This window comes from Micropterus salmoides, unplaced genomic scaffold, assembly GCF_014851395.1.
Source record: "Micropterus salmoides isolate LMB-PRFRI ecotype aquatic unplaced genomic scaffold, ASM1485139v1 Ms_hic_scaffold_9, whole genome shotgun sequence".
Classification (NCBI taxonomy): Eukaryota; Metazoa; Chordata; class Actinopteri; order Centrarchiformes; family Centrarchidae; genus Micropterus; species Micropterus salmoides.
The window spans coordinates 33205057-33223281 of NW_024044681.1; the positions used below are offsets into that span (position 1 = coordinate 33205057).

Consider the following 18225-nt stretch of genomic DNA (forward strand, 5'->3'; position numbering starts at 1 on the left):
AGGAAAGTCTTAAGCCTACTCTTAAATGTGGAGATGGGTCTGCCTCCTGAACCCAAACTGGAACCTAGTTCCACAGGAGAGGAGCTTGATAGCTGAACGCTCTGGCTCCCATTCTCTTTTTGGAGACTCTAGGAACCACAAGTAACCCTGCATTCTGGGAGCGCAGTGCTCTGGTGGGGTAGTAAGGTGCTATGAGCTCTTTAAGATAAGATTGTCTGCATAAAACAACCTAGGTATTAACATTGCATCTCAAGAGTAGTTGTTTCCCCTGCACAGGCTGTACTCTAACATGTTTGTTCCACTGTAGATGTATGTAAAACCTGGATTTGCATCCGGGGTGAATGGAGTATTTTCATGAGGGGGGAACCCTCCCCCCATCCCCCGGTTTTTTATTATTTTTTTTATTATTATTTATTTTTTACACAAAACACACCCTGTGTCCAACCATAGGTAGGTAGGACAAGCGACTTATTTTGTGATTTCTCCTTTTTTTAAAGACAAAGAAATGAGAAGAGAAGAATAAGTGCTGACATGAACTGATTTAATGTATTCTTGTCCGATGGCCTGGCGGTGGCTTTACATTTTTCAGAGAGAGACATGATATTGAATGAATATTTACATAAATACAAATTTCTATCAGTAATCAATAAGCATACTCAAAATAAATCACATAAATCAGCATTATTTCAGGTAATGGAACCCCTGGTCTCCATTACATTCCTCCCCCCTTCTCCTAAGACCAAAGTACATCAATCTTCATACATACGCGAGAGACAATCAGCCACCATGTTAGACTTCCCTGCCCGATACTGCACTGTAAAGTCATAGGGCTGCAAGCTGAGGTACCATCTTGCAATGCGCATGTTTGAGTCTTTCATCCGGTGTAGCCACTGGAGTGCACGATGATCTGTCTCCAGGACAAAGTGACGGCCCAAGAGATAATATCGCAATGATTCTACAGCCCACTTCATGGCAAGACACTCTTTTTCCACTGTTGAGTACCTCGTCTCCCTGTCTTGAAGCTTCCGGCTGAGGAAAACCACTGGATGCGTCTCTCCATCCACCTCCTGCAGAAGCACTGCCCCTATGCCCACTCCAGAGGCATCTGTCTGCAGTGTGAATGGCTGTGTGAAATCAGGACTGTGCAGAACAGAGTCACTTGTGATCGCTGCCTTGAGATCATTAAAGGCCCTGTTACAGTCCTCAGTCCATTTGACCTTATTTGGTGCAGAGGCCTTTGTCAGGTCAGTAAGAGCTGCTGCTCTGTCAGCAAAATGGGGAATAAATTTACTGTACCACCCCACCAGTCCCACAAAAGCACGCACTTTCCTCTTAGTTGTGGGCACAGGAATGCGTGGATTGCCTCTACTTTCCCCATCTGAGGCTTGACCACTCTATGTCCCACCACATAGCCCAAGTACTCCACCTGCCTCTGTGCCAGCATACACTTGTGTGGATTAATGGTGAGGCCAGCCGATTTGATTAGCTGAGTACATGCTGCAGGTGAGCCACATGCTCCTACCAGGTTTGGCTAAAGATCACCACATCGTCCAGGTATGCTGCGGCAAACTCTGACACATCCTTCAGCACCTGGTCCATGAGTCGCTGGAATGTCGCTGGTGCCCCCTGGAGACCAAAAGGCATCACCTTGAACTGAAACACACCAAAAGGTGTTTTGAAGGCTGTCAGTTCCTTCGCATCTGGTGCTAGGGCCAGCTGCCAGTAACCTTTGCTTAAGTCGAGAGTGTGATAAATTTTCCTCTCCCCACTCTTTCTAAAAGCTCATCAATGCGGGGCATTGGGTAGGGGTCAAACTTAAGATGGCATTAAGATACCTGAAGTCAATACAGAACCTCAGAGATCCATCCTTTTTGGGAACCAGCACGATTGGACTACACCATTCACTCGTTGATGTTTCAATAATTCCTAGCTCCAACATCAGCTCAATCTCCTTTTTGAGCTGTGGCACCAAACGTTCAGGAATTCTGTAGAACTTCCTGCGAGGTGGAGCATTCTCTCTCAGGTGTACTTTGTGCTGTACCAGCGTTGTGAAACCAGGTTTTTCTTGAAACAATTTTGGATCAAGGAGAGGTCTTATATCTTCCTGCTGGGAATGCTGGAGATGGGAGAGCGCCACTGAACCCGGCTCTGTGTTCGTGGGAAAGAATTGCTCTCTCTTCTTCATCCTCAACCACACGAACAAGGAACTGCTGCTTGACTGACTGCAGGGCAGGCTGCGGACTGGCTGCTGTGGTGGAACCAGGAATTCTTTTAACAGATTCACATGAAAGGTTTGATGTTTCTTCTTCCTGTCAGGCATGTGCAGTTCATAGGTTACCTTACCCAGACGTTTGTGACTTGGTACGGCCCCTGCCACTTGGCCAGTAGCTTACTGTCACTATTAGGGAGCAACAACAACACTTGCTGTCCTGGTTCAAAGACCCTTTCCCTTTCCTTTTATCGTACCAGGTCTTCTGATTATTTGTGCAGTCCTCATGTTCTCCTGTGCCAGTACAGTCATTTGTTCAAGTCTCTCTCTCATTTTCACCACATACGCAGCCACATTCTCTCCAGTTGCGGCTGGATTCTCCCAGAGTTCTTTCAGCAGATCCAGCGGCCCCCTCACTTGGCGACCATACAATAGTTCGAATGGTGAGAAGCCAGTTGAAGCCTGTGGCACCTCACGGTAGGCAAACAGTAAATATGGAAGCCACTGGTCCCAATCTGCACCTGTCTCTGAGATGAACTTCCGTAGCATGTTCTTGAGTGTTTGGTTGAAACGTTCCACAAGTCCATCTGACTGGGGTGGTATGGGGTGGTTTTAATGCCTTTAATCCCTAACAACTGATACACCTCCCGCAGTAGTTTTGACAAGAAATTAGTCCCACAGTCAGATACTTCTTTGGCTATGCCTACTCTAGAAAATAACTGCAGTAGACAATTGGCAACATGTCTGGCTTTAATTGATCTGAGGGGAAAAGCTTCTGGATAGCGCGTGGCATAGTCACAAATTACCAAAATGTAACGATTACCAGAGGAACTTCTCTCAAGAGGGCCCACTATATCCATACCTATTCTTTCAAATGGTGTGTCTATTATAGGCAATGGCTGAAGCTGGGCACGAGCCACTACTTTGTTTGAGGTCAACTGACATGTCTGACATGATGCACAAAACTGCTGTACTTGAGTGTCCATGCCTGGCCACACAAATCGCCTAGCGATTCTATTTAGAGACTTTTAAAACGCTAAGTGGCCTGCCCAGGGGATTGAATGACCAAGTTCCATGACTTTCTGCCTAAAAGCCTGTGGCAAAGCAATGGCCTCAGTCTTGCCTTTGCACTGATAAAGAATACCATCTCTCACAGCATAGGTTGCTTCTGCAAGAACATCTGTTCTTCCCTGCTTCTTCCCTTCAACCTCTGAGACTTTATCAAACCAGGGCTAGGTCGGTTCAGTCTGCTGCAGTGCTGATATATCGTAGGGCACATCAAACTCCAGAAACTGAGCGGGCTTCATGTGCTGTTCAACTTCTGGCCTGGTTGAACCCAAAAACTTATCCCTTCTCCTCTGAGCTCTGGACTTTGTTGGTTTAACTGAGCCTGCCTCCAATTCCACATCAAAAAATGGCAGCTCTTTAAGGGGGTTCCTGGCCTTTTGAGCTCTAGTAGTCACCAAATTACAAACTGGAAGTAAAGGCCCTAGGTTTGCCTGCCGGTCACTTGCCTGACCGAATGAGTCGACTTCTGGTGACTCAGCCTCCTGTAGATCATTTGCAAAGTTCAGTTTTTTAGCTTCTCCGTTGTGTACTAAATCTAGCAGTGTGGGAACATCTAGGCCAAGAATGACAGCATAGGGTAGTTTGGGTGCTAAGGCCACTGGCAAGAGAAATGTCTGGCCACCTACAGTCAAATAAACCTCAGCCATGGGATAATCTTTCTCATCGCCATGCACCAGCTTATCTTGGCCCTAGCATCACTCCATAACTCCCTCGGCACTAAACTAGACAGAACCACAGACTGAAAGCTTCCTGTGTCTAAGAGAGCTACCTCACGCTGACCATTTACTAGCACAGGTGCTGTTCGTACTGGCTCATGCACCGAGGCTGAGAAAGTGGGCCTGGGAACTGAACACAAAAGGGAGGGCTTACTCTGAGTTATACCACCACCCCTTTCACCCCCATCAGACTTACTTCGACTAGTCAAGAAACCGTCCCGACCAAAGGTGGTTCTTCTGGTCCCCGTTCTGGCAGACATGAAGACTTCTGCTAGGCTTGCGGCCTCCTCTGCAGACTTAGGAGCTCGTTCCCGTATCCACACCTCCAAATCCGGATTCACCATCCTCAGAAACTGCTCCAGGATAATCAGTTCAGAAATGTCCTTCACAGTGGATTTCTCTGGTTTCACCCACTTGTGAAACAAATCTTTAAGGCGGACATATAGTTCTCTTGGAGTCTCATTCTGATGAATGTCCAGGGATCGAAACCTTCTACGATAGGTGTCAGCGGTTATCTCATACTTGACAAGAATGGCATCTTTAACCTTGTCATACACTTCAGAATCAGCAATGTCCATGAACACATAAGCACTACGTGCTTTACCTGTGAGCAGAGGAACCAGTCGAACAGCCCATTCCTCTCTGGGCCAACGGCAAACTTGAGCCATCCTCTCAAACGTAGTCAGAAAGTTTTCAATGTCATCCTCTGAAGTCAGCGGGAGCAATTTGGGATCTCTGTGTGTTAATGGTTCCCGCCTGGGCAAAACCCCCGCCTGTTGACTCACCATACTAGGCCCCTCGTCCGGTTCACCCCTGTCACTTTGTCTGTCATTATCCATTCCAAAGTTGTCTTGGTCCTGCTGTTGCTCATCTCTCATTTCATTCACCTGGAGTTGGATCTGCCGAAACTGGTGTTGCATACTTCTCCATTGCTGATCTCTTGCTGCTTGAGACTGTATTAATGATTTGACCAGACCTGCAAGTTCATCCAGTTTATCCTCCGGGCTGCCTCCTTTTTTAAGCCCTGTGTCCACTGCAGCACCTGCTTCATCATCTCCCATTTCATCTAAATGTTTCTTTTTTCCACCTCTTGTCATCCTAGCCTTGTCTCTGCTCTTCCAAGCCCACACTTCTGACACCACTTGTCCGATGGCCTGGCGGTGGCTTTACATTTTTCAGAGAGAGACATGAGACAGAGGTAAAATGCAAGCACAAACGTGGCATTTATTGTCTTCCATACCAACAAGAGGAGACACCGACACCAACAAGCAACAAAAAAACCCCACTGGGGGTAACTTGCTGCCTTTTATACACTCCCTCCTGCAGGTAATTAAGTGGGTAAAACTACTCAGGTGGGACCACCATCATTTAGAATAATAAATAATTTACCCAAAAACCCAACACCACAGAAAAATAGAGCCCAAAGAATGAATATTTACATAAATACAAATTTCTATCAGTAAATCAATAAAGCATACTCAAAATAATCACATAAATCAGCATTATTGATGGCTTTACTCCCCCCCTCTCAGCTTCATGGTTTGCTCCTGCAGCTCTTAAGCAGGTGCTTGGGCCTACAACACTCCTTTGCCTCCGCCCCCTGCTGAAGACACAACCAGGAAGAGGTGAGTACTTACATTGTTCATCTTCTTGTTTAAACTAATTTAACAACTAACTGAAATAGAGTAAAAGCAGTCAATACTATATTGTGAACCTTGACTATCCCTGATTGAGGTTTCTTTCCACACAGGCAGGATGGCCAGACCCCCCCCCCCCCCCCCCTGTGGAACCACTCACAAAGACAGCTATCAAATGATTCACAAATTAAATAAACAATCAAAATAACAATGTGTATGGCTCCTGCTTTATCAGTTATCCCCACCTTAATACTTACTTGACTATTTCAGGTAATGGAACCCCTGGTCTCATTACAATTCTGCATTCAGAGTGATGCATTAATTAGTTTGTTTTCGTTTTTTTTTATTTGTGCATGCATTTAAGATTATGTAAGAGAAGGGATGTTCCTTTTATTTTGTTTGAGAAGTGTGGCCTACTATATTTGGCCTTTTGTGTGTTGAACATTTAAATTATACTAACATCAGTTATAGAGACCTGCATGATGTTTATTAGGATATTTAGAGAAACATTTGTGAACTGCGGCAAAAAGGTGTTCCAACTACTGGATAGAAGGACCATATCTACCCATAAAAGGAAAAGTAATGGAAAAACCAATCATTGTGGTGATCAAGTTCTGATAGCCAATGATTGTTTGAGAAAAGGGTTGGGTCCTCTCTGTCTATTTCTTTATTGGAGTTGCTGACCCTAGAGCTCTGCGCAAACTTTTTGGGGCTTGTAGAAAATAAATTAAGTTTCTCTTTGAGTGGACGCCTTAAACTACAAAACTAGAAAGAGTTTAGTCTCATTTTTTGTCTTTTTCTTCCCCCCTCTTCTGGACTGGGAAGTTAGTATTTACTTTAACATCCACACTGACTACATTAACTGACAACCTCCCTGTTCTCCTTCTGTGTTTTCTGCCTCCCTGTTGTTTAATAAATAATGTAGCTGAGGGTTTAAAAAAACGTAGTCAGTGGACCAAACCACTTTGCGGCATTTGAGTGGGAAGACGTATTCTGTCAACACTCATCATAGTAGACAACAAGACCTGTTAACTGGGTAACAAATACATTGACTAGATGCTGACGGACAACAGTGGTTATATCATAATTTTTAGATCAATATTATTGCCAGGAACAATTCAGTCTGAAAGTATTTGAGACTGAATTGAATGAAAATGAATCACTCACTATAAATGTGCTCTCTGTTGATTAGAAGACAAATAGACCCATCTTTGAATGACGGGCACTACTGTATCTGTATTATTTGTCACCCAAAACGGCATCAGACTGGTTGAGAAAGCATTTTTTTCTGCTTTACTATAAGCAAGAACTTCAATAATGGCAAAGCAGTGCACTCTCGAGACATTGAAATTCACTCACAAAATGAAACCATTAAATTGTCTCACTGAAAAAAACATTTGGTAAATTGATGGTGCCAGATTGTTTAAATTGTGGCACAGTTTTGCATGCGTGGATAAAATCATACATCCAGGATGGAGGACACTGAGAGCCATGACAAAGGTTTGTTTTTGCCATTAATTGTAATTATCTAAGACACTATGAGATCTTTACTGATCTTTATTATATCAAATGGTGAATTTCTTTATAGTTTGATGTATTTAGTGATGAAGTGCAAAGCTTTCCAGGTCATCTATAATATTAGATTATGAATGTAAAGAACTCAATATTACCAGTAGTAAGAATTCAGATGCAGTGGACTTGAAAAATGTCCTCCAGATGTTTCACCACTAATCGGAGGCGTAATCTGTACCGAACAGTAAAAGCAACTCCGATTTAACTTCTTAAATGTCTGAATTCCAGGTTGACTGAAAAGTTTCATACACAGCATCAATGTTGCAAAGTGCAGATGTTACATGTTCCCCCCTGCTGGTTAAGATGTGCATATGATTGTGACTCATGATGTCTCATTGCTCTGTCTCTTTTGTTCACTTTCCAGCCTTGGCAGCAGCAGTTGGTCATTGTGACCTGTGTGATGAAGAATCTTGTTTTATTTTGTTTGTATTTTTTGTTTGCTGATGGGTCTGGTCAAGGGCGTTTTTGTCTTTGTGTTGAAAAGTGCTGGGAACAAAGGGGCTCAGATAACAGCTGTGAAGACACACTTTGTTGGAAATGTTTTTATTTATGTAAAAGGAAACACAAAATTCAGGTAGCACATTACATTTCAAAATATAAATATAATAGAATCTAAGTCAGTGCAGCTCTCAGGCATTCTGTGTTGTTTTCAGATCTGTTTCTCCTGTAGGTCAACTTTTCTCATGTAATATCATCCCTGATGAGGCAGCACATATGTAGGCATGATTTATGTATTTTAGGCATGATGTCTTCCCTCCACTTTTGTTATTTAACTGCAAGCTATATTGCAGAATGTTTTTAACAAAAGTAGTGGGGACAAAATCAGCCAATTCAAAAAGTGTTGGGGACATGTCCCCAGCGTCACCTATGGGACTGGTAGTCCTGTTTCAATGGCTTTATTTCAGTTTGCTTGGTTTTAGTTTAAGGTTGGTTTAGGGTAGAGGGAAGACTCCAGATCCTGTTGCCCTTTGTGAGCTGATTGCTTCCCTTTCTATTGTTAGTTTTGGCCAGCCCAAACCTGTCATAATGTTTATTATGTGTTTAGAGTTGGTTTATGGGACCTCTCACATTTTATTAATCTTCAAATGCTGTTTAAAATGTAACATTTTGAATAATATGAATATGTAATATGTACTGTTAGTGTACATTCATTCAGGGTGGCTACATAAACAAACTAGCTAATAAACTGGCCTAGAAGTTACTGCAGGGCAAGAAGTAGCTGTTCGTCAGCACACGGTAGAACGTCCTCGTCCTCAGGTGGTACTCAAACATGTAGGGTCCACTGTAGATGTAAGCAAAACCTGCAGAACAGAGGCTCAATGTTAGTTTCTATGGCTAGCTAAATGGAAGGTTCACCATTTTGGTAAATACACATATTTAATGAATGCCAGGTTAGATGATGCTAAATACGAAGCTGGAGCCAGGAGGCAGTTAGCTCTTTTTACACTTCGGTTTTATCACTGATTAAACATAACGTAAAGTGATATAATTCGTGATCTTTCCAGCCGGTGTGGTTTTGTTACCTTTTAATGGAGCCAGGCTAGCTGTTTCCTTGTATTTCAAGGCTGTTTTATGCCAAGCTAAGCTAAATGTCTCCTGGTTGTAGCTTCATGTTCAATGGACATTAGAGTAATAACCATCATGTAACTCTCAGCATTCATCCATTTGTCAGAAGGCTGAATATCTCATATCAGACTTGACTTAGAAAACTCAGATCAACTTTTAAAGCTACTCACCTCTGTCCTGGAAAGCTGCAGTCACCTTGATGGTCAGGCCAGGGAAGGTCTGATCCACACGCTTGGGGAATCCCTGGTCCATAGTCCTTTTGGCCTCATCATAACTGAAGAAACAGACAGTAATTAGATACATTCAAGAAGGGTGAAATGTAAAGAGCAGCTCATACTGAAATCAGAAATTTATACTTTGAACACACCTGTAGTAATTGTTACCTACAAAGAACAGAGTCTTGCCAGATTCCCATCATAGAGTGCTGCATCGATTTTCCTCACATTTTCTGGCAGTCCAAAACTGGTAAGACTTTTAGGATAGCCAGGTACAGGATCATAGCCACTGAAAGCCCACACTTTCTGATCTGTGTAGAGATGAAAAGAAATTACTGTTTAGTATGTACATGTAAAAGTAAATAATGTAGTCAGAACAGGACCTTTAGGTAGATACAGAGAACAAGTACAGTACCTTTGAAGAGTAAGACGCTGTCTGATTGTCGGCTTTCATAAGCAGCATCAATGTTGACGGGGGCACTGGGCCAGACGTTTTTGATGGGAATTTGCTCTGTTGTTGTACTACGCCAGAAGAAACTAAGTACACACAAGAATATTTTGTACATAAGCCAGGCATTTATTTTGAGAAATCATAATGCTAATCAGAATTTGGATTATTAACATTAGAATTCTATCATACAGTATGTCTGATACCTGTCTTTGAAGAAGAGCATCTCTCCTCGCAGGGTGGTGACAGCGTCCAAGACCATGGTTGGATCACAGGCATCAGGGGTGGTGGGGGGCTCAGGTTCAGGCTTAACAGGATCCTTGTCAGGGTTTTGACCTGGAGGTTAAATAAAGTTAGCATCTCATTGCAACAAATTTATATAAACAGGCATGGATGATCCAGCTAGCTAGTACTGACCATAGAGAGACTGAATGCCGTTGACATCATCCTGGGGCAGAACAAATGTGTCAGGGTTTCTGTGTGAGTACATTGGGTACATGAGAGCACCAGGATCATCAGAGTGAGACAAGCCCAGGGAGTGGCCAAACTCATGGGCAGCCACCACAAAGAGGATGTAGCCTACAGCAGAAACAGGTACAGGTAGAGTTGTTCTAGATTACATTTTCATGTCAAAATACACACAATGGAGTTATTTTTAAACATTTCCTCCCATGCCAGTGGTGGAAAGTAAAACTAGACTATGAAAATCACTATTTCAGCAGAAAGATATCAACTGTGACTGATGTTATTGAATACATCAATAATAGATTGTTAATACTGATGAATGGAAGTGTTATTTGACTGTTGACTAGGTTTTAAAACTTTTAATTTCTAGATTCAATTCCTACTAATTTTGTACAGTTATACAGGCAGTTTAGTCCAGTGTTTCCTAATCTAGGGGTCAGCCCCCTACTAATGGTCACAAGATTAATCTGATGATTTATCATGATACGATGAATGGGAGAGGACCAAAGAAAGAACAAAGTTCTGCTACACAAATTTGTAATAATTTATGGACTCTACTCTGATCTTTGATTTTTTTCTGAAATATATTTATAGTATAGATCATTTAAACAGTTATTTAAATGAAACCAAATCAGAAGTTTAGGGGTAAATGTCTCTTTGGTATAATTGCCAACAACTCACATCTGAAACATGAAACCCAGCAACACATGTAAAGCCAGAAAGGTTCAGAACCAATTCAATAAAAATTTTACTTCAAGCTGCGACTATGGTTACAACTAAAAAAAAAAAAAAAAAAAAAAATTAGTAAAATAAAATGTAATTTCTAAAGTATAGTGGTGGCGATGGTGCAATGGATAAGACTATGCCTTTGGTGTGAGAGACCTGGGTTCAATTCCCCACTGTGACCCATACACCATTGTGTCCCTGAGAAAGACACTTAACCCCCAGTTGCTCCAGAGGCTGAATTGTAAGTTGCTTTGGATAAAAGCGTCAGCTAAATGAATAAATGTAAGTAGGACAAAATGGAAATCAAGAACAGTGGAGTAAATGTACGCAGTTACTTTCCACCAATGTCCCACGCAGAGCATAAATAGCAAACTCACCATTGTTTGAACGGAAAGTGAACGTTTCATCTTCATCAAAATGAGCATCTCCTCCAATTCCAGGTCCTGGGGCGAAGGCATGGGCAAGAGTGCCATCAGGACCATCAAAGGGGTAACGATCACCATGGTCTGTTAGCAAGAACATATTCACGTCAAGCTTTGCAAACCAAATACACTACAGATACAAGCTATTAACCAAATTCATGTATTAAACAGCACATCCGAACTGGGTTTTCAGATAACGTCTTGCTATGGTTAATTGGCAAAGTACCGGAGCACAATAAAATGTCCTAAACTAAGAAAGATATTGACAACATCCAGACTGAGTGAACACAGTCTGGCCATAGAAAAGGGCCGCCACAGACACATGGCTTCCACAAGAGGAGAGACTCTGCTCCCAGTGTGACACAGGACAGGAAGAGACAGAGCTGCACTTTCTAACCTCATGCCCTAAATATAAAACAAAAAAAACTTTGCAAACATTTCCCAAATATACCCCGAATTCGACTTCATATCAGACACACAGAAACTCCTCTATTTAGTGGGAGAAATGCCCAAATGTGAAATAATTGCTGCAAAATATGTCTCCTCATGCCATGAAGTGAGGACAAATAGTAATAATTGTACAAATTATTATTATTTTGATTGCTTGATATTTTAGTAATTGTTTTGTTTTTACATTTGATACTGATTTCTTTTATAAATTATTATTTAAAAAAATGTTTTTGTCTATCACACACACACACACACACACACACACACACACACACACACACACACGCACACACACACGTGTTTACGGTATTATCTATTTATTTTTATTATGTTTAATATATATCACACATACGCTTACTGTTTTATTTGTTTATTTTATTTTTAATATATTTTTATTTTTTTAACACACACAACACACTTTTCTTTAATTTTTATATATTTACGTTTTTCTAACACAAACACACATACGCTTTAATTACTTGTTTAATGAAATGTATGGGGATGATTGATCTTATGTAGTTTGTATGTTGCTTTGGCAATATTGTTGTTACACATTAATGCCAGTAAACCTAATTTGAATGACTGAAATTAGCTTTCCAATGAGATTCAAGACACAGGAAAAGTTATTTTGTACTCACCCTGGCGGCCAAAGGAGATCATGATGTCCGCGGTGCCACTGTAGATTCTTGTGAATATCAGAGGAGTGACTTTGGCCCAAACCTGCAGTGCCTTCTCTATGGAGTCATCGACCTCTGACACTGGCATGTCAGGTGTGTAGTTCTCTATCCTGTAGGACAGAAAAATAGTCAAGAACATTATTTGATAGACTTCCTACAATTACTGTTTCACACACTTTCTCTCTTCAGATCATTCACCTGTAGGTAAGGCTGTTCTTAGTCCACTTGAGGTTTTCTCCAAAAGTGGAGAACCTGGCAATGTTGACATCTGGAACGCCACAGCGGGGCTTCTTCATCATCTCTAAGGTATCAGCATCCAGCCTCCCAGTGACCTTGAGACCAAAGAATCGCTGCATCTCTCTAAGCTTATTGCTCACTGGGCTGATTAGCTGTCTGACAGTTGGACCTGTCTCCTCCTTTAGGTTGAAGAATTTCTTCAGGTAGCTCTGCAAAAGAAGATGAGATTATAATACCTTGTAGTCAGTTATGGTGTTTATGGTTTGTGGAATAATAAATAAGTTTCCAAAAGCGCATCTTGAACACATCTTAAATGCATGAGAAGACAAAGCAAACACTTACCTCTGCAAAACGTTCATCTTGCACAGCAACTTGTGATACTGGCCCGCAGTAAACTGCTACTGCCAAACTTAGCACGATGCACAGACTGCAAGACCTCATGCTTCCTCGCTGAATGAGATTTGTGTTTCTGTGCTGGAGTCAGTTGTTATATAGGCTGAGGAACGGCTGTGTTGGGGAGTGTTGAGGAACTTCCTTCTTGAGTCAGTGACTTTATTTTACCCATTTATGGATGACAACAGAAGATTGTCTTTGATTGCTCAGCCACCAACCAAACAAAAATCCCCAAAACGTAATACACTGTAATTATGATGATATGACACATGACATGTACATACAGAAACAACATATTAATATTCATAGATACAGTATTGTCTTTGAGTAATTAAACAGGAGTTGGCCAAGGTACCGTCACTGAATATTTGTTTCTATGTTATTTTAATATTTTATTTTAAACATTTTTGCTGATTTCTTGATGACTTGCTTAAGGTTATATTCTGAGCGATATTTTGATATCACTACTTAGATTTTTAAGGCTGTCATGAATTTAAAGGTCCTTACTCAAAAACTACATGCTCTATTTCTCAGGCTACTGTTGTTACTGATTAGACGAGACAGTGATTTTAAATATTTTCTTTTACTACTGCAAAATATAAATATTAGCATTTTGCCTTTAAAATCTGTGACTATTAGAGCATGATATCTGTGCTGCATGCAACACATTTTATATTTTGTAAAATCTGCTTAAACACTTCAAACATTTAAGAAAGCTTATCTCGCGCACAATTTGTAACTCAAATCATCAGAGAACACACAAAGCTTTAATAAATAATAGAGCACGACCAATTCATCGGCCGGCCGATATTATCAGCCAATTTGAGCTAATTGCATTTCTAATGCCGTATTTATCAATGGAGGAGCGCTAACGTCGTAATGAGCCGTTAAACTATGGTTTCTGACGTATCCTAAATATATCTGTGAGCCGCCTGTTTGCAGTTAGTCGGCGTGTCTGAAATGATTAAACCAGAGCGAACATGTAAATAAACGTGAGCTGAACAAGCATCTAACATGGCTTCCTGTAGTTCCTCTATTTGTTACGTTGTAGATGTGAAACGCTGTAGTCAGAGCCGTAACGGCTCTGGTTATAGTTATAATGTTAAATGAAATCTCAAAGCCGCAGGTCCTCCTTGTGGACAGTTTTAGATGCATCACTGCACAGCTCACTGTATCATAGACGGCATGATTTATACCGATGATGAGAAATGGTTTCTCATAGCTTTGGTTAGAATAAAGAGTGCTGGTAAAGGGATGAACTAGATTATTATGGAAAGATTCTGTGTAAAGTGAAATACACATGCTTATTCTTTCTCACTCTCTCTGTTTACAGATGGCTAAAAAAGTTGCACCTTCCAGCAGCAAATATTTATTGATGTACAATTGTTTACATGTTCACTTTTTGAGACTGTAATCCATTTTATTAACATAATCCATTTAGGAAAAGGTTTTATAGCCCACATACATACCAGCTTTCAATATAAATACATGAAAAACAATCATTTCTGTTTCCAGGACAATAGATGTTTATCTATTTTATGGGACATTATTAAGGTTACTTTTTCAATGTTGTATTATAACACTGTTTTACATGCTAATGTTACCACTTTCATCCACCACTCAATATTTGTCATCAGTAACCAGTCTATTTTTAGACACAATGTAACCACATTACCCACATGCAGGATGTATACTTCCACACACATACACACACACAAACAAACTTTTTTTTCTGTCCACTTGGCTGCAAATTATATATGTGAGATAAATGAAAGCATTTGTTTTCCATTTTATGGCACAAACTTACACTAAAATTGTACGAATTATCAGGGACCAAGTACAAAAGTGCCAGGGCCAGCAACTACTGGAATTGAAAGTGCAAGTGTTCTTTTAAGAGGTTTCGCCCAACTGGATCTCATCTTTTAAACACACATGTTTGTGGTTGCTCAAGAGCTCACAATACTTTGCACCCGTGGTTGAACTGGTACATATTTCAATTTGATGTCACACTTGGGCTTGGCAGCAGCTGGTGATACTCGAAAACGTATTATATTTAGCTTGCGTATTGAAAGGGGTGTATTTTGCTGATATGGTATGGTTCTGTGGCATGGGTGTGAAAAAGGACTCAATAGCGTCTCCTACAAAATTTCAACAAAGTAATGTTTCACCTAGATGTACAAAATTTGAGTTTTTGTCAATTAGACCCCGTTGTGACAAAGTCATATTTTAAGAGGGTGGTCAAGCTATGAGTAATATAGTACGCATAATGCTACCAATGAGGTCACATTAGCCTGAAATAACAAGAAATAATTGGTAAGGTTTGCCATGACCAGCAATGGTGAAAATAGCAGATGAGTCAACAATAAAATAAGATCACCACCACCACCACTATATGCATGACCTACCAAGAATTAGGGTTACAGAGGTATTTTGGCCAGAAACACTTGATCATGTCAGCAATGATGAAGAAGACCAGGAAGATGTAGCAGTTACAAAAGCAATGATCATGAAAGCACATATCAGAAAGCAAAGAATATGACAGCACTTTCCAGGAAAACTGGAGAAGATATAGACATTGGTTTCACGCTGGATATGAGCAAATGCACTAAAGAAATTTGAACACAGGCCTCTAATGCCTTCAGAAAAACACCTGTTAACCTTGTTGTCAGAGGTGGAGGTCAATTCTCTTGGCGTGAATGGATCAGCATCTTTTGTTGCCTGTAGTTCTCAGGTAAAGTTAAAATCAGTCAGTTTGCTAGTGATGGGAATCACAGCTTTTTAAAGGTAGCCGGATATTTGGCTCCGTTCCTTTCCGAGAGTACAGTATTATTATTATACAGTATGTGAATATAAAAAAGATAAAGAAGAGAAGTGGACAGAGTTAGAGAATGGAGAGTGCAAATGTAAGGATGTAGGCTATGTACAGTATGAACAGCATTCTATGAATATGGTATGTATGCAGAGTATAACATTAAAGAGGTGGTATTGTGCTCATTTTTCAAATCTTAATCTTAATTAGGGGTTGTACCAGAACAGGTTGACATGGTTTAATTTTCATTCATGGTTTCATATTTTTCTCATACTGCACATTGCTGCAGCTCCTCTTTTCACCCTGTGTTGTACGCTCCGCTCTTGAGCTACAGATTTGTATTATTTGTACAGATTTGTATTATTTGTACAAAATCTTTGTTGGGAGTTGCACATGCACAGTTCCCAGGTAAGGACTACTAGCCAATCAGAAGCAGAGAAGGACGGGTCATAAGAAACAAGGTAGTGTGATCCAAATCAAAGCCGCTTCAGACTGAGACTGTAACCTAGCAGATCGTATAAGTCCACAACCACACAACATCATTGTTCCACATCTTACCATACACCACTACAATTTTTACATAAAAATTGGCCAAACAATTTGAACGTTTGCTCAGTAGCTTTCACATCAGGTGTAACATTGGCATTATAGTTATAACTTCAGCTGTGTTAGCCAACTTTACAACAACTCCGCACTTGAACAGTCTGAGACGTTACATTGTCGTGTTTATTTTTAATATAATTCACAACCAATCAAGGATACTTACAGGTTGAGATTGAGAATTTCCAGGGCCAAACAGAGTCGGAGTTGCATCGTCTTTTAGGACTAAACGTTGAACTGTGTTCTGCCTTGCCGAAAAATGCTACCATAGCGCAAATTGATAGACTCGACTCTACTCAGCCCTGCTCCGTTTTCCATTGCAGATAGTACCCAGAGATAGTACGTACCTTGTGTGTGGCGTCGCTATGATAGCGTTGCTATGACGACGCCACACACAACTGCTGTGACGTAATGTTCAATGTGACACACACCAGCAATCCACACAGCTTTCTCTTTTTTTAAGTTAAAACATTTCAAGATTCCTCAGAATGTAAAAACAGATAAGCAGTATGAAAACCTTCCAGCTGTGTTTTCCTCTGCCATTGTTGCTGCAGCGGTCTGTTGATGATGCAGTGAATAGTGAATATTCTCTCTGACCAATCAGCAGTCTGTCTTTTAAGAGGGTGGTCAAGCTATGAGTAATATAGTACGCATAATGCTACCAATGAGGTCACATTAGCCTGAAATAACAAGAAATAATTGGTAAGGTTTGCCATGACCAGCAATGGTGAAAATAGCAGATGAGTCAACAATAAAATAAGATCACCACCACCACCACCACTATATGCATGACCTACCAAGAATTAGGGTTACAGAGGTATTTTGATAAGGCCAGAAACACTTGATCATGTCAGCAATGATGAAGAAGACCAGGAAGATGTAGCAGTTAACAAAAGCAATGATCATGAAAGCACATATCAGAAAGCAAAGAATATGACAGCACTTTCCAGGAAAACTGGAGAAGATATAGACATTGGTTTCACGCTGGATATGAGCAAATGCACTAAAGAAATTTGAACACAGGCCTCTAATGCCTTCAGAAAAACACCTGTTAACCTTGTTGTCAGAGGTGGAGGTCAATTCTCTTGGCGTGAATGGATCAGCATCTTTTGTTGCCTGTAGTTCTCAGGTAAAGTTAAAATCAGTCAGTTTGCTAGTGATGGGAATCATAGCTTTTTAAAGGTAGCCGGATATTTGGCTCCTTTCCGAGAGTACAGTATTATTATTATACAGTATGTGAATATAAAAAAGATATAGAAGAGAAGTGGACAGAGTTAGAGAATGGAGAGTGCAAACGCAAGGATGTAGGCTATGTACAGTATGAACAGCAATCTATGAATATGGTATGTATGCAGAGTATAACATTAAAGAGGTGGTATTGTGCTCATTTTTCAAATCTTAATCTTAATTAGGGGTTGTACCAGAACAGGTTGACATGGTTTAATTTTCATTCATGGTTTCATATTTTTCTCATACTGCACATTAATGCAGCTCCTCTTTTCACCCTGTGTGTTGTACGCTCCGCTCTTGAGCTACAGAGTGATGCATCTTACTTGTATAAAATCTTTGTTGGGAGTTGCACATGCACAGTTCCCAGGTAAGGACTACTAGCCAATCAGAAGCAGAGAAGGACGGGTCATAAGAAACAAGGTAGTGTGATCCAAATCAAAGCCGCTTCAGACTGAGACTGTAACCTAGCAGATCGTATAAGTCCACAACCACACAACATCATTGTTCCACATCTTACCATACACCACTACAATTTTTACATAAAAATTGGCCAAACAATTTGAACGTTTGCTCAGTAGCTTTCACATCAGGTGTAACATTGGCATTATAGTTATAACTTCAGCTGTGTTAGCCAACTTTACAACAACTCCGCACTTGAACAGTCTGAGACGTTACATTGTCGTGTTTATTTTTAATATAATTCACAACCAATCAAGGATACTTACAGGTTGAGATTGAGAATTTCCAGGGCCAAACAGAGTCGGAGTTGCATCGTCTTTTAGGAC

The 18225-nt window shown here is 40.7% G+C and overlaps 1 protein-coding gene across 1 annotated transcript; it reads right to left on the reverse strand.

Annotated features, from left to right (window-relative positions):
- Positions 1-7829: 7829 nt before the first annotated feature.
- Positions 7830-12870, reverse strand: LOC119895927 (collagenase 3-like). Its single transcript, XM_038709343.1, is given in 11 exon segments — positions 7830-8503; positions 8939-9042; positions 9136-9181; positions 9184-9294; positions 9399-9520; positions 9638-9767; positions 9849-10010; positions 11000-11128; positions 12133-12281; positions 12370-12617; positions 12751-12870. Coding segments are annotated over 11 exon segments (1410 nt in total). The 5' UTR covers positions 12850-12870; the 3' UTR covers positions 7830-8393.
- Positions 12871-18225: the final 5355 nt, after the last annotated feature.